At 37.4% G+C, this 21497-nt stretch overlaps 8 protein-coding genes, 1 long non-coding RNA gene and 2 other non-coding genes across 16 annotated transcripts; 3 read left to right on the plus strand and 8 right to left on the minus strand.

The window, feature by feature from the left end:
* Positions 1-83: 83 nt before the first annotated feature.
* Positions 84-1292, minus strand: AT5G15480 (C2H2-type zinc finger family protein; the record flags this gene model as incomplete). Its single annotated transcript, NM_121552.1, has 1 exon — positions 84-1292. The coding sequence occupies one exon, from the start codon at positions 1290-1292 to the stop codon at positions 84-86; it is 1209 nt and encodes a 402-aa protein (NP_197052.1).
* Positions 1293-1769: 477 nt separating this feature from the next.
* UGD3 (UDP-glucose 6-dehydrogenase family protein) lies at positions 1770-4377 on the minus strand. The gene is made up of 2 exons (NM_121553.4): positions 4246-4377; positions 1770-3470 (listed from the first exon to the last, which is right to left on the minus strand). Exon 2 carries the CDS (start codon positions 3444-3446, stop codon positions 2004-2006), a length of 1443 nt encoding a protein of 480 aa, NP_197053.1. The 5' UTR covers positions 3447-3470; positions 4246-4377; the 3' UTR covers positions 1770-2003.
* A 1402-nt stretch (positions 4378-5779) lies between these two features.
* On the minus strand, positions 5780-7672 carry AT5G15500 (Ankyrin repeat family protein). 2 transcript variants are annotated; one of them, NM_121554.3, is made up of 2 exons: positions 7260-7672; positions 5780-6980 (listed from the first exon to the last, which is right to left on the minus strand). In NM_121554.3, exons 1-2 carry the CDS (start codon positions 7573-7575, stop codon positions 5923-5925), a joined length of 1374 nt encoding a protein of 457 aa, NP_197054.1. In that variant the 5' UTR covers positions 7576-7672; the 3' UTR covers positions 5780-5922. The 2 variants fall into 2 exon arrangements, with proteins under 2 accessions (NP_197054.1, NP_850825.1); NM_180494.2 differs by having other exon boundaries at positions 5780-7672.
* A 392-nt stretch (positions 7673-8064) lies between these two features.
* Positions 8065-10956, plus strand: AT5G15510 (TPX2 (targeting protein for Xklp2) protein family). 4 transcript variants are annotated; one of them, NM_001343403.1, is made up of 8 exons: positions 8065-9096; positions 9179-9224; positions 9337-9429; positions 9525-9644; positions 9765-9863; positions 10162-10221; positions 10308-10413; positions 10611-10956. In NM_001343403.1, exons 1-7 carry the CDS (start codon positions 8252-8254, stop codon positions 10404-10406), a joined length of 1362 nt encoding a protein of 453 aa, NP_001332458.1. In that variant the 5' UTR covers positions 8065-8251; the 3' UTR covers positions 10407-10413; positions 10611-10956. The 4 variants fall into 4 exon arrangements, with proteins under 4 accessions (NP_001332458.1, NP_197055.2, NP_001332457.1 ...); NM_121555.3 differs by having other exon boundaries at positions 10308-10402; NM_001203387.1 differs by having other exon boundaries at positions 8137-9096; positions 10308-10402; positions 10519-10927.
* Positions 10957-11152: 196 nt separating this feature from the next.
* On the minus strand, positions 11153-12886 carry AT5G15520 (Ribosomal protein S19e family protein). Its single transcript, NM_121556.4, has 4 exons — positions 12185-12886; positions 11809-11899; positions 11541-11724; positions 11153-11446 (listed from the first exon to the last, which is right to left on the minus strand). The coding sequence occupies exons 1-4, from the start codon at positions 12266-12268 to the stop codon at positions 11374-11376; spliced, it is 432 nt and encodes a 143-aa protein (NP_197056.1). The 5' UTR covers positions 12269-12886; the 3' UTR covers positions 11153-11373.
* BCCP2 (biotin carboxyl carrier protein 2) lies at positions 12695-14972 on the plus strand. Its single transcript, NM_121557.4, has 7 exons — positions 12695-13218; positions 13412-13453; positions 13551-13669; positions 13762-14074; positions 14220-14291; positions 14394-14459; positions 14546-14972. The coding sequence occupies exons 1-7, from the start codon at positions 13087-13089 to the stop codon at positions 14567-14569; spliced, it is 768 nt and encodes a 255-aa protein (NP_568316.1). The 5' UTR covers positions 12695-13086; the 3' UTR covers positions 14570-14972.
* AT5G15533 (uncharacterized protein) lies at positions 14789-14968 on the minus strand (the record flags this gene model as incomplete). Its single annotated transcript, NM_001343405.1, has 2 exons — positions 14789-14887; positions 14951-14968. The coding sequence occupies 2 exons, from the start codon at positions 14966-14968 to the stop codon at positions 14789-14791; spliced, it is 117 nt and encodes a 38-aa protein (NP_001332357.1).
* A 116-nt stretch (positions 14973-15088) lies between the features above and the next one.
* Positions 15089-19681, minus strand: AT5G15537 (uncharacterized protein). 2 transcript variants are annotated; one of them, NM_001343406.1, is made up of 8 exons: positions 19579-19681; positions 17958-18978; positions 17542-17662; positions 17251-17267; positions 16925-16960; positions 16338-16391; positions 15944-16217; positions 15089-15390 (listed from the first exon to the last, which is right to left on the minus strand). In NM_001343406.1, the coding sequence occupies exons 3-7, from the start codon at positions 17593-17595 to the stop codon at positions 16163-16165; spliced, it is 216 nt and encodes a 71-aa protein (NP_001332724.1). In that variant the 5' UTR covers positions 17596-17662; positions 17958-18978; positions 19579-19681; the 3' UTR covers positions 15089-15390; positions 15944-16162. The 2 variants fall into 2 exon arrangements, with proteins under 2 accessions (NP_001332724.1, NP_001332725.1); NM_001343407.1 differs by lacking the exon at positions 19579-19681 and having other exon boundaries at positions 17958-18929.
* On the plus strand, positions 19433-20110 carry AT5G02425. Its single transcript, NR_142600.1, has one exon. It is a non-coding gene; the product is annotated as an other RNA (long non-coding RNA).
* Positions 20060-20420, minus strand: AT5G00400. Its single transcript, NR_144139.1, has one exon. It is a non-coding gene; the product is annotated as an uncharacterized misc_RNA (transcript).
* A 314-nt stretch (positions 20421-20734) lies between these two features.
* AT5G00405 lies at positions 20735-21185 on the minus strand. The gene is made up of 2 exons (NR_144140.1): positions 20990-21185; positions 20735-20842 (listed from the first exon to the last, which is right to left on the minus strand). It is a non-coding gene; the product is annotated as an uncharacterized misc_RNA (transcript).
* Positions 21186-21497: the final 312 nt, after the last annotated feature.

Consider the following 21497-nt stretch of genomic DNA (forward strand, 5'->3'; position numbering starts at 1 on the left):
TTTAAATCTTCATGTGACCACCTACTAAATCCTGAACCGAGCTGAAACTCTTTGGACGGATGCTACACTTCTCACTGAGCATCTCACAGAGTCATCCTGGGTTCAACTGATTCCTCTATGCCATTCTTCTTGTTCTTACATTTGCTCATCCGATGAAACGTCTGATGACCCCCTAGAGCTTGATAAGACGAGAATATCTTGTTGCACAACCTGCATCGATGCTCAACGTTCTTCTTATCAGATTGCGTGAGCATATCAGTATCTGAAGAAGTACACTCCATAGCTCCTACTCCAAGCTCAATTCTGTAAAACCTAGATTCAAAGTCGCCAGCTTCTCGCATTTTCCGCTGATCAAATTCATGCTTATCTTCTAAGAAACTCACTGGTTCTTTCCATGTTTCTTCCATCAGTGTTTGCTCATTACTCAAAAACTCAGGACCAAATTCACCTCCATTTCGATCCAAAGCACACTTGTGTCTCAAGGAACTCGCTGGACCTTTGAATGTCACAGGAGTAGTAATCTCTTCTTCTAGCAGTCTTTGCTCATTACTCAAAAGTCCGGATTCAAATTCACCATCTTTTCTCCGTTTCTGCTGATCCAATCTGTTTTCGTCTCTCAAGAAGCTAGCTGGTTCTTTCGATGTTCCATAACTACTAAACCCTTCTTCCATAAGTCTTTGCTCATTACTTAAAACCCCAGATTCCAATTCACCACCTTTTCTCGGTTTCTTGTTGAGCAAACAACCCAAATCATAGCTACTTTCAGGTGTTTCAGGAGTAACACGTACTGCCTCAGAAAGACTTTTCAATTCGTCTACAACCTTGGGAGCACTCTTAGACAATAGAATCAAACAATCCGCCACTTCTAATTCTTCATCAGTCGCATCAAAAATAGAACTCGGTTCAAGAAACGTAGTAAATAAAGTCTTCCCAGACCTACCAAGTCTTGATCTTTTCTTCTTCTTCACAAACCCAAGGCTACGAGACAGAGTCATCAAGGATTCTTCACAAACCTTCTCGTTCGGCGATAAATGCATCATCGAGCGATGATTCTTAAAATATTTCTCGTACCGAAACCCTTTTCCACATTCTTCGCATCGAAACAAAATCTTCTTCATTGGTTCCGGAGATTCCTGGGTTTTCTTCTTCGAGTTTTCCCTTAGACCATAGTAACAAGTAACATCTTGCTGTTGGTTCGTAGACTTTTCTGTTTCTTTCTGTGACCGAGTAATCTTGAGGTCTCGCAAAGCTCCATTAATGGGTTTATGGAGATCTTGATGTTCGTCTTCCATTTAGGCGCGAAATACACGGGGTTTGTTGATAAAGAAGAAGTCGATGAAGGTAACGATGAGGTAGATGATGTAGAGACAGATAAGGAAGCAACAAACACAAGCCGGACTCATTATCAAAGAACTATCAGATGAATTGAAGAAAAAGAAAGTTTATGCTCTGTTTCTTGTCACGTATCCGAGAAAAACTGAGAAAGAAAGCGTCGGAGAAACAGTGAAGCTTTAGAAAGAAAAAGGTAGATACTATCGAATCAAACGAAGAATACAAATCTTTTGAGTTTCTGTGATTTTTCGGGAGAACAAGTGAGCGAAGTAACGTCATGAAGGGGGCATTTTAGTAAATCGTCAAGAAAAGAGGGAGCGAAAACTTTGGTTTTAACTAGAAGTTTCCATGTGGCAATCACATGAGCCGCGAGTAATTGGAAAAATAATTTAACAGAACATCTTTTACTCTTTTTAGTAACTGCAGTAGAAATCAACTTGGGAAAACTTTTATATTATGAAAGTAATATTCGAAAAGCTTACAATATTTGATAACCCAAGGTACATAATTACCAACAAGAACCAAACCTAAAATCTCTGTAGGAATTCATAATAGGAAGAACAAAAGAAACAATTATTGATCAAACATACTGTAGTTAAAGATATATGGAAAAACTCATGAGAATTCGGAAAAAATGGAGAAAAAAGCTAAGGAAGAGGTTTGGTTGTTGTTTAGGCAAGAGCAGGCATGTCCTTGAGCCACTGGTCCAATGGCTTACCAATGGAGTAAACAATAAACCCAATCTCCCTGAGTTTATCAGCGTCGACCACGTTTCTACCGTCAAAAACAAAAGCCGGTTTCTGCATATTCTCAAAGATCCGCTGGAAATCAAGTTTCTTGAACTCGTCCCACTCGGTTAAAATGCAGATACCGTGGGCGTCTTTGGTTGCAGTGTATGCGTCCCAAGCGACTGAGACTTGCTTCACAGTGGTGGGGCTCATGGGCTGGAGATGAAGTGGGTGGTCCCAGTCGAATTTGTTCATGGTTAAGTCTCTTTGGATCTGCTCTTCAGTGACTTGTGGGTCGTAGATGCTGAGACGAGCCTTGTCACCTAACAGACCTTTGCAGACATCAATGGCTGGAGTCTCTCTAGTGTCTCCAGTGTCTTTCTTGAAAGCGAAGCCGAGAACCGCAATCTTTTTGTTGGAGACTGTGTTAAACATTGAAGAGACAATGCGGTTAACAAATCGGGTTTTCTGGTAGTCGTTGATCTTGATGACTTGTTTCCAGTACTCAGCAACTTCGGGTAAGCCGTTGCATTCGCAGATGTAGACTAAGTTGAGAATATCTTTCTGGAAACAAGATCCTCCGAACCCAACACTAGAGTTCAAGAACTTGGGACCAATACGAGAGTCTTTGCCCACAGCATAAGAGACCTCTGAGACATTGGCGCCAGTTGCCTCACAGAGAGCGGACATTGCATTGACTGATGAGATTCTCTGGGCTAGGAAGGCATTAGCTGCAAGCTTGGAAAGCTCGGCAGACCATAGATTGGTGGTGAGGATTCTCTCTTCAGGGACCCATTGGGCATAAATGTCTTTCAAGGCTTTGACGGCTGCAAAGCCTTCAGTTGTTTCACGACCACCGATGAGGACACGGTCAGGCATGAAAAGGTCTTCAATAGCGGTTCCTTCAGCAAGGAACTCAGGGTTTGACAGAATCTGGAATTTGATTCCTTTGCTGTTGTGTGTAAGAATCTTCTCAATTGCCTCTGCGGTTTTGACAGGAACAGTTGATTTCTCAACAACAATCTTGTCGGAAACCGAAACATCGGCAATCATACGAGCAGCGCTCTCCCAGTAAGTCAAATCCGCAGCTTTGCCAGCTCCAAGACCACGGGTCTTAGTAGGGGTGTTGACAGACACAAAAACAATGTCAGCCTCTCTCACATGTTTCTCAACATCGGTGCTGAAGAAGAGATTCTTTCCACGGCACTGCTTAACGACATCATCAAGACCAGGCTCATAGATCGGTAACTGATCACTGTTCCAGGCATTGATCCTTGGCACAGAGATATCAACAACAGCTACTTCAACAGATGGACACTTTAGAGCAATGACAGCCATGGTTGGACCACCAACATATCCAGCTCCAATGCAGCAAATCTTCACCATTTTGCTTGTAAACTGAATCACCTCCTGTGAAAAAAAAAAAAAAAAGTTTAACGTCAAACTTCAAATCTCTCTGTAACCAATACCATAAATGAGTGCACAAAAGTTTATGCTTTATTTTGAATCAGAACAAGAGATAGGAATTATTGTATCTAGCAGCACCGTAGAAGGAAATTTTTTGACTCAACTCAACAAATCAGATCCAACAATTCAAGCATTGTAGAGAAGAAATTGATATGCAAAATAAAGTTAAAAGCATTCAAAAGGAGAATCTACAATAAGCAAAAACTAAACTTTAACAATTTTCAAAAACTCAGATCCGGTTTCGTAAGAGTAAAAGGATACACAGAGAATACGTTAACGTAAACATGACCCAAATGTTAGGTGAAGCAACCAATTCAGAGATCATATACTCATGATCATGCTTAACAATCCGAAATTCAACGAAAAATATACACATACTGCAAGAAATTCAAATCAAAATCTCAGATCTGGTACATGCAACAGAACCCGGTTCAGGAATTGGGAATAACGTAAAATGAGAAATGAAATTACGTGAATTTTCTACGGATCACCGACACAGATCGAGCCTGAATGCAGAAAATTGTTAACTCTCAATATAATCACAGAAGAAGGTTAATAAACACACAAACATTCAAAAACCAAATCTATATGAAAATTAAACCAACCAAAGTAGATCCAAATCGAAACAGGAGATAAAGCCCGAGATCGGATCGCGATTAAACACAAAACTGGATCGTGACACGGATTAAGAAAGAGAGAAGCTAGAATTTGATGATACCTTAAGGTGCGAGCTAGGTAGGCTCTGGTTCTAGCACTGATCGAAGAAAATGGAGGTGAAATCGCTAAATCTGACGATGGAGAAGAATAGCGGGGTGAGTATGGAGTTTATATAGGTCATGAGATTCCTAAATTGCCCTTGAAACCGTCAAAGATATTAAAGTGTTTTTGGTTACTTATTTATTATTATTGCTTAATTAAATTAAACAAAACACTTTCAGTTAAAAATTAAATGATGTACAGGTAGAAAAAACGATGGGCTCAAAATATTTGGCAGGTTTTTGTTTAAAAGTCTTAGTATTTATTAGTATTGCTTAATTAAATTTAACAAAACACTATCAGTTAAAAATTGAATGACATAGGTAGAAAAAACGATGGGCTCACAATATTTGGCAGGTTTTTGTAAAAAGTCTTCAAGACACGTTAAACATTTGACATATTTCCATTGATTGGATTTCGACCAACTTAAATACACTTTATCGTATTTGCCAAAAAAACATGAAAAATGTTTGTATCAGTCAACAAAATAAACTGTAAATTATATATAAATATATATTTCTTTTATGGATTGTTACTATTTTGTATATTAAAACATATTCAAATTTTATATTGGAAACTAAATAAATTCATTTATTGCCTGTCTATTGTTTACTTTCATTGAAGAAAATATAACTGACTTACCAATCTCCACAATATAAAAAAAGGAAGTACCTTTTTAATTGTTTTTTTGGACAATTTGTATCTCTTTAGCGTTTTTTCCCCAACCTTTACACTTAATCACTTATATTATGGATTCATATTTTTCTGACTTTTTCCACTTATTAAATTTTCTCTTGAGGTAATTGATGCTTCAAAACAAAAATAGCTATGTATATATTATTTGTTCACCTACTAAACAATATTATATATATATATAGACATATTTCTTACCAGCAAAATATATTATTTAATTTGAGAAATATTAACAAGGAATATACATTATTGGTTTGAATCCTTTTCTGTGCGTCAATGTCCATTCATAGTAATAATATACTTCCCAAAGTTTGGTGTTTAGTTTCAATAATGTACATGTTAATCTATTATTATAAAACCATTTTGTATATATGAGTACTTAAGTGATTGTGTGGTGAGGTCTGCAGGACAAACTTCAGACAAAAGACTAACTGCACTTTGCTTAAAAACTCAGTCACACTTTTTGAAGTGCTTCTCAAGCTATATTTGCATAATTATATAAATAACTAATAAAAAGAAGAGTGCGGTTGAAATTTTAATATTAAAGCTATATATAGTTTTAGAAAAATATAAATCGAAACCAAATATATTGAAAAAGAATTCAAATATAACATGGTTCAATATTTTTTTGATTCGTATACAAGTTTGCCATGTTACTTTAACTGTGACCATAAAACCTCAAAATCATGATTTTTGTAGATTCAGTAATTATTTTACTAATTTACATTCGAATTAGAATGCGTCATACGACACCTTCCACTTTCTAGCAACGTATACTCTTGTCAATCATGTAGTCTTTTTATGCACATCATATCACGTAGAGTAAATATTAGAAGCAAATAATAAACAGATATTTCATGTAAATAGGTTTACCCCGAGTAGAGATTTTACACATTATAGAATAAAAATACAAAAGCAACAATAAAATAACAAGAGGAAATTAAGATTACCTAATCACATACCGATTAGGCGCAACACCTCTAGCTTGATCCAACGTAGTGAAACCTTCCCAAACCAATCCACTCTTGGGTCCACGTTGCTTGGTTCTCTTAGACTGCACCCATTCCCAAAACCAAACTACCAATCCCCAAATTATAAGAACCACGATCGCACCCACACCTGCGATCGTGTACGCTCTTGCGTTCGGCTTGATCACATCCCCTGCAACAGAGTAAGCCAAGACCATAGGAACGAACAGAGGGTAATACCAAAACATACTCTCTTGTCCTAAACTCAACAAACGTATCATCATCTCAATCGCAAAGCAGAACCCCGCACTGTTCCACAACCATAACCAGATAAAGTAGACCTCGTCCATAACCACTGAACCCGCTTTCGGACCGCTTGTTCCACTCTTTTGACCACCGCCATCAGACACGCCTCCGGGAGGTTGGAGAACCGTCTGATATGTAGCTGTGACGATGAGAGTTGCGACCACTAAAAGAGCGTTTCTTCTCTCTTCAGAGATCCAAGAATAAAACCGAATCTTCTTCGTCCGTCTCGATTCTCTCCAAGAAAGCTGCGACGCGAGTATATCCGATGTTGTCTTAATCTTGACAAGAGAAACCGAACGTTTTCCACCATGTCTCTTAACCATTCTCTCTATCTCTCTGTTATTGTGTAACACAGCAATGTCGAACACGGTTAAACCGTTCTTGTTCTCAATGTTGACGTTAATCTTGGAGCTCTCTAACAACAATTTCATAGCTTGACGATTGATCTCGTACGCCGCGAGATGTAAAGGCGTGTTACCGTCTTTGTCTCTTCGGTTTATGACTCTTGTCTCGATCCACTCTGCATCTTTTTGACACAATCTTAAGATCCATCCCATGAGAACTTTAAGAACGCTTAATCCTTCTCTTTGGTCGTAGTTATTCACGGCGATGTGAAGAGCGTTTTCTCCGTTCACATTTGCGTCCACAATGCTTTCGGGACAACCCAAGAAGAATTCTGACATCAGATCAATCTTCTTTCTACTTACCGCAACTAGCAATGGCGTCATACCTTTTTTGGACAAGAAAAATGAATTAAACACTCCTGGTATAACCAATCTAGTTCATGATCTGACCATACAATATCGACATAATGACTAGTCAAAAGCAACAATAGACTGAATTCAAACTAGTATTCAATGGACTGTTCGTCCTACTTCAATACTATCTCCAAGATTTGAATTTACTAGATACATATTATAACATTAGTTCGGATTGATTAGAGCTAAAGCTTTTGGAAAAAACTAAGAAACATAATTAAGGGTTCAACAAAATAAGTGAGTGTACGTACCATGTCTCCCTTTAATACGAACAAGACTTGGATCAACCTTAACTACTTCAAGTACTAACCAGAAGTGACCGTGTTCCACGGCGAGGTGTAACGGTGTAAGTCCGTCGGCGTTAAGTTTCCGAGCAAAAGATGGTTTCAAGTTCATCATTTCCATGGCAAACTCTGTTTTTCCATTGACGGCTGCCACATGGAGAGGAGTATTAACGAAGGGCACGTGGTCGGTTTTATCAAGAACGTATGGATCTTCATGGATTAGTTCGTATAGTAGATCGATGTTTCCAGATTTAGCAGCAGCTTCTAATGATCTTTGGTCCATTAGTGACTCAAGAGAACAGAACGACGATGCGAATTATATTTTTGGTGATTAAATATGATGATGAAACTTAATTGGCTACGAAATGATAACTCGTTTGTGAATGAAGGAAGTTCCCAAAAAAAGGAAAAGAGTGGGAAATTATAGGTGACGTGGCAGTATACGTGGACACGTCAGTATCTGATCATTTAATCCAACGGTTGATATTAGATAAATAAGAATTATTGTCTGAAAATTTGATGTGACATGGAGTACAACGTGGATCATATCGGCTCCAGCATCTATTTGATCTAATGGCTAAGATTGTACAAAATAACTCGCTGCTAAAGTGTTGAAATTCGGATGTGACGTGGCATTAAACGTGGATTAAAATCATCATAATCATTAATTTGACAATCTAACGGACAAGATTAGGAAAATAATTATTTATTACTAATCTAAGTTTATTTATTAAAAAAGCACCAAAAAGACTAGCCGTTATTAGAGAGCGTCCAAAGAGCGCCGCAACGGTCACATTTTTCCCCCAAATCTATCTTCTTATTCGATTTACAATACTCCATAGCAAGAACAAACCCTAATTCTTCACCTCCGATCAATTTTTTTTTTGTTGGAGAGATTCTCAAATCTAGATCGATTACTGTTCGTGTTACTCTCTTGATTCCAGATTCTGTTATCTTCGATGGAGTCGTTGACATTGAAGAATGGGAAAGCAGGGACTCCGGTGAAGGATCGGAGCAAGTTTCAGTCCAATCAAAAGATTTCCAGATCATCGGAGAATGCAAACCCTAACATTTCACAAGCGAGTCCTTCTAAATCACCGCTCATGAAATCTGCGAAGAAATCAGCGCAGAAGAATCCGAGTCCGAGCCCTAAACCTACCCAGGCGGTTTTCTCTCCCCGGAATCGGATCAGAGAGAGGAAGTTTGTTGTGGTGGCGAAGAAGAATTCGAGGAAAGGGAAGAAGGAGCCAGCGATTACAGAATCCAAGGCAGCTGAGATAGATTGTAAATGCGGAGAGAGGAAGAAGGGGAACATGAAGTGTGTTTGTGTTGCATATGAAACTCTGCGTGCTTCGCAAGAGGAGTTCTTCAAAAATCGAATTGAATCAGAGGAGGATAAGGAAGCTTTGGAGGAATGCTGTAATCTCGGAAATGGCGATGAACTAGAAGGAAAAGAATCTGGAGAACCGGAGAAAACAGGCGTTTCCACAATGAAGAGATCAAGAGCTAAGGTGGTGGAAGAAGCACGGCAAAGTGTGCCTGTATCTGGTAAAGTGATGAATCTTGTAGAAGCATTTGAGAAACTCACTTGCTTTAGTAATTCAAAGACTGCCAACAAGATAGAAGAGAATCAAACCGAAGAGGATACGAAGAAACCTGTGAAATTGGAATTCTTGGAGGGTGAGAAAGAGAAAAACCCATGGAGTTCTTCGTTTTGTCCATCTGAAATGGTCTTAACAGCTAAGAATCTGGGTTTAGACCCCAATGCTTCGATTTCTTCGTCCTGGGACAGCACCCGTGGCAGGTTAGTTTGTTGTTGACTAAGAGATCTCACTGAAATTATGAACTTGTCTTGTTCTGAATAGTTTGATATTGTGATGTTTCAGTGTTTTGAGTGGAAGTTCAAATGCTGGCAGGAGAAGTAGAAGAAATGTAAGTGTCCTGCATGCAGCATCTGAATTTTCTTAGCTGTTTAATGGTTGTCTGTCTTGCTTAGTATGTCAGTATAGTTTAATAATCATTTTGATATTTCTGTTTATGGCAGAGCATGGAGTCATCGACTACAATGGGAAGTAGAAGATCAAAGAAGAAGCAGGTTAAGGTCACTTCATTGAAGCCGTTTAAGCTTAGAACTGAGGTATGAGTTTCTTTAGATTAAAACTAAAGAAAAATTTCGAATTTTATGGTGGAAATTGAGTCATGACAGTTGGTTGGTCTTTTGTCTCTCTGCAGCAAAGAGGTAAAGTGAAAGAGGAAGAGTTAGCAAAAAAGATACACGAAATAACAATGGAGGAAGAAAAGATGAGAATCCCCATTGCTCAAGGTCTTCCATGGACAACCGATGAACCTGAGGTAAGCATGTTCTGCTTTCCTATTAACATCTCAATTGATCTTGTAAGCTCTAGTAGTAACAATAGTGAGAGATGATGTCTTGTTGACTATGAAAAGTTCTAATGTTGTTTTCTGTTTCAGTGCCTAGTGAAGCCTCATTGGAAAGACATTACAAGACCAGTCGACTTGACGCTCCACTCAGATGTCCGGGCAGTTGAACGCGCAGAATTTGATTACCAGGTAACCTTGCTAATGCAATGATTAAATCTACATTTTGTTGGGCTTGAAGTTCAAGATACCTTAAAACATAGCCGCTGACATGATTTGGCTTCAGTAACCATTTCATTCTGTCAAATCATTTAGAGTATACTTGTTTTCTTATCAGCTGGTTGTGTTAAGACTTGAGACGGAAAGGAAAATAGCTGATAGTGTCAAATAGTGTGTATTGTAGTCTGTAGCCAAGGTTGACTTGTCTATAGTAACTTTGCATTGTTCCATAAATTTCTTCATGTTAAAGTCTGAATTTTTGTTGTTCTAGGTTGCCGAGAAGATGAGCTTCATTGAGCAATACAAAATGGAAAGAGAAAGACAACAGAAGGTAAACTTTAATATGAGATGTTGTGGCCATATCCGATAATAGAGTTTTGCTTTAACTGATTTTGATAAATCCAATATTGTTTTTAGTTGGCAGAGGAAGAAGAGATAAGAAGGCTGAGGAAAGAATTGGTCCCAAAAGCACAACCAATGCCATACTTTGATCGACCATTCATTCCAAGAAGGTAAAAGACTGGTACATAAATACTATCCTCTTGAATCTTTCTTATTATGAGAGCATGATAGGTAATATAGATATTGTTTTCAAGTGAGAAATATGTTTTCAATATAGTTTTCACAGACCAACTAATAGAGTAAACTTTCTTATAACAATGAACGTCATTGCAAAAGCTGACACAGTTGCTTCTTGTTGTTTTCTTTTACCATTAAAAGGTCGAGCAAACATCCAACTGCACCACGAGATCCCAAGTTTCACATACCGCAACACAAGAAGATCAGATGCTGCAGTTCATCTTCTTGGAGTGAAACTGGCTCCTGCATGAGCGATTTCCAATATCAGTTTCTCTAGAAAGCTTCTTTTGGATTTACTACTATATCATCCTTGTTCATATTCTCATTTTCAAAACTACATTACCTTTCTGTAACCAATTAGTTGCAGTTTCATAGATTTGACAATCATTCTTGTTTCACCTTTGTAATAATAATCTGGTCTTCACCCAAGAAAATGAGAAAGATTCCATATTGTTTGCAAAATCTGGTTTGATCTGGTTCAGAAAGATATAATACTTATCCTCCAGTTTGAATTTGGATTTAACTGACTTATCTTATGATTCAATCCGTGTTCCACCTCTCATACATTTGTTTGCAGAATCCGGTGTACATTGGTTTAGTTCTGGTCAAGAAACATATGTGAGTTTTAAATCATCTTCCAATTTAAATTTGTATATGACTGACATACCAGAAGAGTTTTCATAGAGAAGAGTAAATTGTTTCTTGAGATTTCTATGAAGAAGAGTAAACTTGGGATACAAAATCACTGTAAAGAACAAAACTTTAATAGCTTCATCAAATATCAAATTAGTTCGTCAAAATGAACAGAGCAGAAGAGAGTAGAGATCTAAAATCACAAAAGCTAAAAAGATCTATAACATTCTTGAGGCTCCTCCAAAGCAAGCATAAGGAGAACAACAGCTCTTCATGATTCAGCTGCAATACGCCCAGCAACCTGATCCAAATCCCGTTGACCGCTCGAAGTGATTCTTCTCCCTCTGAGACAAAGAATGAACAAAGGAGGAGAGATGAAAGTAAGTCACTAACAAGGTCTTCCTACGAAAAGTGCCTTTAGAAAGAAATAAGAATTACCCTTTAGTGTCAAGCTCGACAATGCTCATTGTCTCCAACTGTTGGAGAATATGGCGAGCAATACCACCACTGCTCTTACAGAAATGTGGTGGTCGACTTCCATTTCTTTTGCTACCTCCATAAATTCTTCTGAAAGCACCAACACCAAGACCTCCTCTCAAGTAAATCTTTCTGGCCATAGAAGCTGCACCATACAAGATATCAACAACGTTCATAACGACTCTATAAAAACAAAAACAAGCGAAGAGAAAGCTAAGCTTTTTTTTACCAGCTCTAATGTAGTACCAATCAGGGTCATATGGAGCAAGCTCCTTCAAACGACCAGTCTTCACAATGTCTGTCCATAGAGGAAGCTCAATCTAAATCAGACAAAAGAGACAACTATTATTACAGTGAATTTCCAATTAGCTGCCTATGATCACTAACATCAAGAATCTATCATTTCTATCTCTATTTCTCTCTTCCTCAGTCGTTTTATAGTATTCAATGCCTCAAAATCACACCAACACATTGAACTACAATATCAGAAGCTCCCTCAAACTCTCAATTGTTTCCTCTAAAACTCATTATCAGATCCTTTTGTGACGTCTTTCGATTCTCAGCTGAATCAATCAAACTTGAGAGAGAAGCATCAAAACACTAACCTTTCCAGATCGCTTGAGGTGAGAAGCGTAAGCCTTCACGAAATCGTGAGGAGAAACATCTTTCACGGTTTTACCAGTCGCCATTTCACGAATCACTCCGTTAAGTTAAGCCAAGAGCTTTCAATTTTCAGTCACAAAGTCTATATATATCTGAGCAATCAATTTTCAATTAGGGTTTTTTTCGGACACACTGAACCCGAATCGACCCGCCTAACCCATTATGGGCCATTAAATCTATTTAAGCGGCTTATACGCTCCGTTTCAGTTAAAAGTGTAGTTCAGTCTTAATTATTATTTTAGCTACTGAAAGTTATAAAGATAAGATATGTTTTTGACCAGAAGCCACAGACAAGTTTAGCTGAGTAAAAAACGCATGGTCTTGTCTTCAATAAAACCCCACCTATCTGCATTTACTGAAGTGACCAACTATAAAATATGTTAAGTGTCACTGGATATTGTTGAGTTTTAAATCTTGCAGACATTATGACCAAAGATTGGATCAAAAAGACTGTTGGATTTGTGAAACAAATGCAGATTACATGGAGGCAATCTCTGAAAGACTGTTCCGGTGATTAGACCAGTAACACATGTATAGCTGAACACACATATCTATACATATCTATATCTATCTATATTGGTGTATTTTGTGTATATACTAAAAAATAAGACAGAGAAACACCGAGGCACTATGTTATGACATGGCACGATTGAACTGATAGAAGACAAAAGGAGCGGTTTGGTGAAGTTAGTTAAAAGAGTTGGGTTTCTTCGTAAGCATCGAAATCAGATTTCTTTACCAAAGAAAAAATAAAGAAAAGAAAAATATAGCAAGTACACTGCATTTCAACACTCTCATATCTCTCCTTCCTACTTCCTCGGTTTCATCGTCCACTGTCTCAACAATGGCGTCATTGTCGGTACCTTGCGTCAAGATCTGTGCTCTGAACAGGCGGGTCGGATCTCTCCCTGGAATCTCTACTCAAAGATGGCAGCCGCAACCCAATGGGATCTCCTTTCCCTCCGATGTTTCTCAGGTTTCTTCTGCTCCTCTTCTTTCTCTCTCTGCCTCTCTTGCATATGATGATTCTATAAAAAAGGTGTGAGCCTTTACGAAAAGATTTGCCTTTTTTCTGTGTGTGTTTTCCACTGCAATGGTGCTCGAGTTGGTGACTGTTTAAAGTTAGTATGCATTGATTCATAATTCTCTGTTCTGTTCTTCTCCTGCAGAATCATTCTGCATTCTGGAGGTTGCGTGCAACAACTAATGAGGTAGAGATTGCATGTTTTTTTTACCAACAATGGTCCATTCAATTAAACGTTAATTGTACGACTGTGTAACCTTCTTAATCATTTCGACTTTACCAAGGTTGTTTCTAACTCCACTCCAATGACTAATGGTGGGTATATGAACGGAAAAGCGAAAACCAATGTTCCTGAACCCGCCGAGCTCTCTGAATTTATGGCTAAAGTCTCTGGTCTTCTTAAGTAAGTCCACAATCCAATGAATCCCTTACTATCCTTTAGTTTGCTTTCTTTCGATGAACTAGTCAAGCACTAAACATTTTGATCTTATTAAGGCTTGTGGATTCAAAAGACATAGTGGAACTTGAACTAAAGCAGCTCGACTGTGAGATCGTTATTCGAAAGAAGGAAGCTTTACAGCAAGCTGTACCACCAGCTCCAGTTTATCACTCAATGCCTCCTGTAATGGCAGACTTTTCAATGCCTCCAGCTCAACCAGTGGCTCTTCCTCCTTCTCCTACTCCTACCTCAACGCCTGCAACAGCAAAACCAACATCCGCCCCATCCTCGTCTCATCCTCCACTCAAGAGTCCCATGGCTGGTACTTTCTATAGATCTCCTGGACCCGGTGAACCCCCTTTTGTAAAGGTACGAAAGAAAGGAAACAAAAACCTGCAAAATATTTGTTATTGGTTGAAGTTGAATCAAAGTCTTGAAAATTCTCTCTATCGAGATATGAACAGTTATTACATTTGAAATGGATGTGGGTTTGTTTTCTGTTTGCAATTTGCAGGTTGGAGATAAGGTACAGAAGGGTCAAATTGTTTGTATTATCGAAGCTATGAAACTGATGAACGAGATTGAGGTCTGATATTCTTCTTTATAACATTGTGATAACTTACACTTGGAAATTTGCGAATTTGAGGTTTCAGAGTCTTTAACTTGTGAAATCGTGTCTTGAAAACAGGCTGAGAAGTCAGGAACCATCATGGAACTACTGGCTGAAGATGGAAAACCAGTCAGCGTTGACACGGTACCGATCTCTCTCTTCGTTTTTTATTTTTTTCACAGTTCTTTCAGATCTTTGACTTATGGTTACTTATACAACAAATTATGCAGCCTCTTTTTGTCATCGCACCTTGAAACGAAGAAGGATCCTTTTAGCTGCTTCAAAACATCTTCAAAGTCTCGGTTAAGCTATAGCAACGTGCTAAAACTCATCAAGTAATTATTTCAGCTTAAGTTGGTTGGTTTCGGATTTCTGCTTGTCGCTTCAATAATTGACCCATCTTTTGGGATTTCACGTAACGTACTACACTTTGCTTTTTAGTTTTCTGCGAAACTAATGTATTTTGTAGCCTCTCAATCCTGGCTCTCTGTCCCATACTTCAGTTTTTTACACAACGCACTGCTTATAAAAGCACAGTTAAAGGTGTCTAAAGGAGAATGGTGTGTCTTTGACTGAGGCAACAAATAAAACAGTGAAAAGTTAAGGTTTTACATGATGCATTACCTTAATAAAACATGTTTCCATGTTTTCATCTATAAAAAAAGAAGGGAAAAACAGTAGCATAAAAGCTTCACTTATCATGCTATCGATGGTCAAACGAACCCACTGCAAGCAATCCTCTTTTCTAGCGTTTATGCATTTGTATTATAACCAGAAGTAGTTGAGGCCTACAGAAGTATTTGAGCAGTTGGTGGCTGCTGATAACTTCCTCCGGTTACACTTTGGGACCTGAGACCTTGCAGTAGTTTGAGAAACTCAGAGGGTTCGGGTGGATAGGGTCGTAAAACTCTAAACGCCCTCTTGATCTTGAGGTTCGCAAAGTCCCTGGAGTAGAGTGTCAACTCGGTCGGCATAAGTATTATGAGTTGACGTGATTTTGGAGCAACTTGCGGTAAGGGCTGCAAGCTGAGTGTTGCAACGCTCCTCAAACGAAATGAACTTCTTTAACAGTTCACTGATGGTGCATTGTTGTTGATCATTCATCATCTTCTTGATTTCGTCGAGCGTAGAGGTTTGATCTCCGTTTTTTGCCATAGCGATTCCTATTCTAGAGGCCCCTCCTTTTGGCGCCAAATTATGGATGTCAGAATCCTCCCTTAAGAATTTCTTGAAAGTGTTTAGTATTAATCGTGATAGAGTTTTGTTACAAGATTTTTTCGTCCACCTTACAATACAAACCCTTCTCTATGTATATGTGAACCTTAGACTATATTTCATAAATGCAGCCATTTTCCCGCTGTGAATACACTTAAACGTAACTTGCAATCCGCGGAACGAACTATTAAATGCAAGATCCGAAGAACCGAATCTGAATGGAACCGATCCGAGTAACTAAATGGCCAAGCTTATCCCTAATCCTATATATGTTTATAGCATTGAGAGTGCTTCCTGGAAAAGTTCCAAGGAATCAAAGAGAAAATGTGTGAATGAAAGAAAGCTTTTTCACTGCTCTGATTCCACGTCACAAATTGAGAAATGAAGTCGTACCGACTTTGAAGATTATAGAAATGAAAAAACTTCTTATATAAACTATAAACCTTAGTAAGTAGTTTCATAAACTTCTGTTTAGCACTCATTCATCATACAATATAAACAATTGCATTTAGAGTATGTGTTCGTGTTATGCATTTATGTTTGTATTAGTGTGAGCACAAAAGTTACGTTTGTGTGTATGTTTACGTTTAGTGTATGTATTCGTGTTATGTGTATATTTGTATCAGTGTGCTCTAAAGACGTGGGTGCTTAATTGAGGTTTGGTTTATAAAGGAAAAATTGATCCACCTAAAAAAAAACACATGGAAATATTAAATTTGCAGCCAAAGGAGAAATAAGCCAACAATACTAAAGTATCTAAAAATATTCATGCGTAAATGTATTAAGTAAACTTCGGAATCTACTTACTTGGAAATAGGAGTGTTGAAGACGACGCACACCCCAAAAGCTCCAATCATGCCTCTGATTAAAGAATAAAAGAGTTATGCTTTGCTTAAAAATACATCCAAAGGCTCAAAACTGTACCAGATGTAAGTAGAGACCTCAAAACTATACATTTGGTTTCAAAGATGAGAATGAGGTTTTAGACGACAAATGGGTGGCAAAATCAGAATTGCGTGGACTTCGAGAGATAATAACCCTTTAGTTCCTGCAAGTTTGATATATATAAACCATAAATGAGTACAACAAGACAAAAAGAAGTCACTGAATGTTGAAAAATCATGAGATCTCAACTTTGCAGCAATATAAACAATATATAAATCACAAATTTGGTTAATCTGATCAAAACCTGCTGATTTTTTCGGTAAAAATCGGCATTGTCCACTATAACAATTAAAACGCAAGCAACAACACTATAACACTGAAAAGAGAATTCATGTACACAACAGACAACACTACCACCAAAGATGCCTAATTTGAAAAACATATCAGATATACGATTAAGAGTCTTTGACATAAATAAAACTTGCAAGAATAATTGGATCAATACTTACATCTTACTCATGTACACAATGCCTTCTTTATGGTTCCTGCAAATAGAATATAAAGATTTTTTCAAATTTTGATTCTACAAATGGTAACTAAGACATGTAAGCGTTAAGTGCCTTTAACCGTGCTTTATTTTAAGTACTTACAAGTTCAATATAAAAACTAAAAGAGTATTAGTCACGAATTCACTGATGTTAGGCCAAACATTAACTATATGATATTGTACGTGATATTGAACATTCACTACAACAATTCAAACACAATGAGTAACACTATAATATTTCAAACTGAGAGAGAGAAGTCAAACCTGAGAAAGATCACGTACACTTACTCCATTTTCTTGGTCTTCTGAAACTAAAAAAATAGATAAATAATCATTCATAGATAAATAGTTATTAAAGACTATGTGATCTAAGCATGTAATCAATTAACGAACTAAAACTCCATCAAGGAAAAATATTATGAAGATCATACCTTGTTTTGAAAGGCGGAAGAGACACTTACCTGATTAAAAGAGGGAAAGATACAGTCTGCACGTTGGACTTTTTGATGCAGAATATTGTAAGTTAGAACAAAATGTCTCACTGAATATCATATCTCAGTGAGATGTGTACTGACTTACGTTTGGTGCCTCATCTCTCTCTCCTTTTCTCGCCTTGCTCGAGCCTCGACCCATCAAGCATTGCACAATGATGTGCCTTCGTTAACAGGAAGAGCTTCAAGAGCTAGGCAGAGAGGATTAACTACATGTTTTTATGCATTTTCCAATCAGTCCATTATTAGACAAGTCTTATAAAAGATCATTTATCTCCATTAATAAGCAGATCATTGAGTTCTATATATAAAAGAACATTTATTCTCCATCAATAAACAGATCATTGAGTTCTATTAAAGAAGATTTATTCTCCATCAATTTGCAGATCATTGAGTTTATAGCAGAACATGGAATTTATTCTCCATCAATTTGCAGATCATTGAGTTTTAGAAAAGCCTTAATGAAGGCAAATCCATGCAGAAACTTGAAGTTATGCTGCCCAGCTAGCAATATATAGAACTGTGACAAGTCTTACAGTGTTAATCACAGCTTGCTTGCTTATTCCTCCATCCATGCAAGAGAATTCCCCATTCGGACATCATTAGACAAGTCTTATCATATCATTGAATTTCTCCTTCTTACGAAATCATTAGAAATGCCTTAATGAAGGCAGTTTTGTGCAGAAACTTGAAGTTATGCTGCCCAGCCAGCAATAAATAGACGATTAGATTTATTTATCCAATCTTTGAACATAATTACGCAAGTCTTACAGATGTTAATTACATCTTGCTTGTCTTACATAACTTGACAAGTCTTACAGACTTCAATCAAAATTTGCTTGGCTTACATAATTACACAAGACTTACATATTTCAATTAAAATGATGCTTGCATAAAATATTTCATGCTGCCCAGCCAGCAATATATAGAACATAATTTGACAAGACTTACAGTGATAATAATCACAGCTTGATTGATATTTCGGGCTGCCCAGCCAGCATTATTGAATATCATATCTTAGTGAGATGTATAATGATGTGCCTTTGGTGCGTCATCTCTATCTTCCTCTTTCGTGCTTTGCTCGAGCCTCGACCTATCAAGCGTTGCACAAGAATGTACCTTCGCTAATAGGAAGAGCTTCAAGAGCTAGGCACAAGGATTAGCTACATTATTCATAAAGTCTCCCATCATTAAGCAGATCATTGAGTTCTATTTAAGAACATTTATTCTCCATCAATGTGCAGATCCTCGGATTTTAGAGCAGATCATTGAACTAGAAACGCCTTAATGAAGGCAGTTCTATGCAGAGACTTGAAGTAATGCTGCCGAACCAACATTATATAGACGATCAGATTCAATTATCCAATCTTTTAACATAACAAGACTTACAGACTTCAATCATAATCTTGCTTGTCATTTTTAAAGTCGTGGGTAACTGTTGTCTAAAGACCAAAACAAGAAACCAAACATGATCCATATGTCTGTCTAACTGATTTCAAAGCCGTGGGTACTAAGAAGGATCAATGTTCAGTCTCAAGTCTCAGTCTAAAGACTAAAGTTTGAAGCCGTGGGTACCATTTTCATTGCACCAAACATAACCCAATCAAATGTTTTGTCCCTCAAGTCTCTGTCTAAAGACTTGTCATAACCCAATCCAATGTTTTGTCCCTCAAGTCTCTGTCTAAAGACTTGTCATTTTTAAAGCCCTTAGTAACTATTGTCTAAAGACCGAAACAAGAAACCAAACATGATCCATATGTCTAAGTGGTTTTAAAGTCGTGGGTACTAAGAAGGATCAATGTTCAGTCTCAAGTCTCAGTCTAAAGATTAAAGTTTGAAGCCGTGGGTACCATTTTCATTGCACCAAACATAACCCAAGCCAATGTTTTGTCCCTCAAGTCTCTGTTTAAAGGCTTGTCATAACCCAATCAAATGTTTTGTCCCTCAAGTCTCTGTCTAAAGACTTGTCATAACCCAATCCAATGTTTTGTCCCTCAAGTCTATATCTAAAGACTTGTCATTTTTAAAGCCCTGGGTAACTATTGTCTAAAGACCGAAACAAGAAACCAAACATGATCCATATGTCTAAGTGGTTTTAAAGTCGAGGGTATTAAGAAGGGTCAATGTTCAGTCTCAAGTCTCAGTCTAAAGACTAAAGTTTGAAGCCGTGGGTACCATTTTCATTGCACCAAACATAACCCAAGCCAATGTTTTGTCCCTCAAGTCTCTGTTTAAAGGCTTGTCATAACCCAATCCAATGTTTTGTCCCTCAAGTCTCTGTCTAAAGACTTGTCATAACCCAATCCAATGTTTTGTCCCTCAAGTCTCTATCTAAAGACTTGTCATTTTTAAAGCCCTCAGTAACTATTGTCTAAAGACCCAAACAAGAAACCAAACATGATCCATATGTCTAAGTGGTTTTAAAGCCGTGGGTACTAAGAAGGATCAATGTTCAGTCTCAAGTCTCAGTCCAAAGACTAAAGTTTGAAGCCGTGGGTACCATTTTCATTGCACCAAACATAACCCAAGCCAATGTTTTGTCCCTCAAGTCTCTGTCTAAAGACTTGTCATAACCCAATCCAATCTTTTGTCCCTCAAGTCTCTGTCTAAAGACTTGTCATTTTTAAAGCTGTGGGTAATTGTTGTCTAAAGACCGAAACAAGAAACCAAACATGATCAATATGTCTCTCTTATTTTAAAGCCGCGGGTACCAAAAAGGATCAATGTTCAGTCTCAAGTTTCAGTCTAAAGAATAAAGTATTAAGTCGTGGGTGCGTAACTTGATATTTGACCAGAAAACTGAGACCAATCCCAAGTATATTTGTCTATATAATAAGCCGTGGGTAAAGGATCAGTTTCAGTCTCGGATCAAATGTCTCATAAGCCAACTCGACGGGACAATGTCCTCAAGAAAGAATCTGACAGAACACTAATAGTTGAGTGTTTGCCTTTGATCTCTCTTGGGTTCGGAAGAAAACCAAAGCAATGGAAGAAATCAAACAAAAAAAAAAGCAAAACGAGAGCAACAAAACCACAATCGATAGCAACAATTGAACTCTTTAGCAAACTATCCAAAGCGCTACAAAAACAAAACAAAGAAAAACCATTACCAAAACCCCTTAAACAAATCAATTAACATAACAAAGAATAAGAAAAAAACTTGTAATTCACAGAAACTCCAAACCAACAAACACAACGCGAATTCGTTTGGTTGTGCCAATATCAAAGCAACTTCAAAACGAAAAAAAAAAAAAAAAAAAAGAATAGAACAAAAAAAACTGGTAAATATTGAAATTTAGAAACCCTAGAAATTAAGAGAATTGGAAGAATTCTTACAGTAATTATTGATACAAATCTTCTCGGTCATGAATGATTTCATCGAGAGAAACCTGCGAGCCAGAGAAAGAAGATTACTTTACAGTGATAAAGTTAACTGGTTACAATTTACAAATCGGAAGATTAAGAAAACCCTAGAAATCAAGAGAATCGGAAGATTAAGAAAACCTTAGAATCAAGAGAATCAGAAGTTTACTTACATAGCTGGAAATCGTCTTCCGTCACGATACTAGCAATCGAGAGAAAGAAGAAAGCAAAACAAATTATGAAAAAATTACGAGTCTCTGAGTCTCTCTGCTTAAGCATTCCCCTTTTTATAAACACACTTACGAATTATGACGGTGCCTGATTTCCTTTTTTTCTAACTCCTAGTTTCCTTTTTGCAGTTAACATAACAGCTGGCTAATTTCCTTTTTCTTTTTGTCGACGACTATACTTATTTCTAGTTTCCATTTATTTAAAAATGGGCCTAAAGTTAGCCCAGATCAAATTAGTGGACTGATGTTTGCCAAACAGAAGAAGTTATGGGCTGATTACCCTGCCCATAATTTTGCGATCGTTTTTTATTCAGCTTTTGTATTCGGAATTATATCAACCCATTAGAAAAAGTCAAATACAAAAACATTCCACTAGTCCCAAACGCCCAATCGATTTATCACAACTCACAACGTTTTTTTAAAATCTATGTTAACAATTTTAATAAGAAAG

Source organism: Arabidopsis thaliana, chromosome 5 (genome assembly GCF_000001735.4).
Source record: "Arabidopsis thaliana chromosome 5, partial sequence".
Lineage (NCBI taxonomy): Eukaryota > Viridiplantae > Streptophyta > Magnoliopsida > Brassicales > Brassicaceae > Arabidopsis > Arabidopsis thaliana.

Coding starts and splice junctions, on each gene's coding strand:
- UGD3 (NM_121553.4), bottom strand. CDS start 3,446: ATGGTGAAGATTTGCTGCATTGGAGCTGGATATGTTGGTGGTCCAACC.
- AT5G15520 (NM_121556.4), bottom strand. CDS start 12,268: ATGGCGACTGGTAAAACCGTGAAAGATGTTTCTCCTCACGATTTCGTG. Junction 11,725..11,808: donor TTGGTACTACATTAGAGCTG/GTAAAAAAAAGC, acceptor TGTATGGTGCAG/CTTCTATGGCCAGAAAGATT. Junction 11,447..11,540: donor GTCGAGCTTGACACTAAAGG/GTAATTCTTATT, acceptor TCTTTGTCTCAG/AGGGAGAAGAATCACTTCGA.
- AT5G15500 (NM_121554.3), bottom strand. CDS start 7,575: ATGGACCAAAGATCATTAGAAGCTGCTGCTAAATCTGGAAACATCGAT. Junction 6,981..7,259: donor TCGTATTAAAGGGAGACATG/GTACGTACACTC, acceptor TGTCCAAAAAAG/GTATGACGCCATTGCTAGTT.
- AT5G15537 (NM_001343406.1), bottom strand. CDS start 17,595: ATGGGTCGAGGCTCGAGCAAGGCGAGAAAAGGAGAGAGAGATGAGGCA. Junction 16,392..16,924: donor ATTGTGTACATGAGTAAGAT/GTAAGTATTGAT, acceptor TTCTTTAATCAG/AGGCATGATTGGAGCTTTTG. Junction 16,218..16,337: donor TTCAACACTCCTATTTCCAA/GTAAGTAGATTC, acceptor GTTTTTTTTTAG/GTGGATCAATTTTTCCTTTA.
- BCCP2 (NM_121557.4), top strand. CDS start 13,087: ATGGCGTCATTGTCGGTACCTTGCGTCAAGATCTGTGCTCTGAACAGG. Junction 13,670..13,761: donor AAAGTCTCTGGTCTTCTTAA/GTAAGTCCACAA, acceptor GATCTTATTAAG/GCTTGTGGATTCAAAAGACA. Junction 14,292..14,393: donor AACTGATGAACGAGATTGAG/GTCTGATATTCT, acceptor TCTTGAAAACAG/GCTGAGAAGTCAGGAACCAT.
- AT5G15510 (NM_001203387.1), top strand. CDS start 8,252: ATGGAGTCGTTGACATTGAAGAATGGGAAAGCAGGGACTCCGGTGAAG. Junction 9,864..10,161: donor GCGCAGAATTTGATTACCAG/GTAACCTTGCTA, acceptor TTGTTGTTCTAG/GTTGCCGAGAAGATGAGCTT. Junction 10,403..10,518: donor CGACCATTCATTCCAAGAAG/GTAAAAGACTGG, acceptor TAGTTTTCACAG/ACCAACTAATAGAGTAAACT.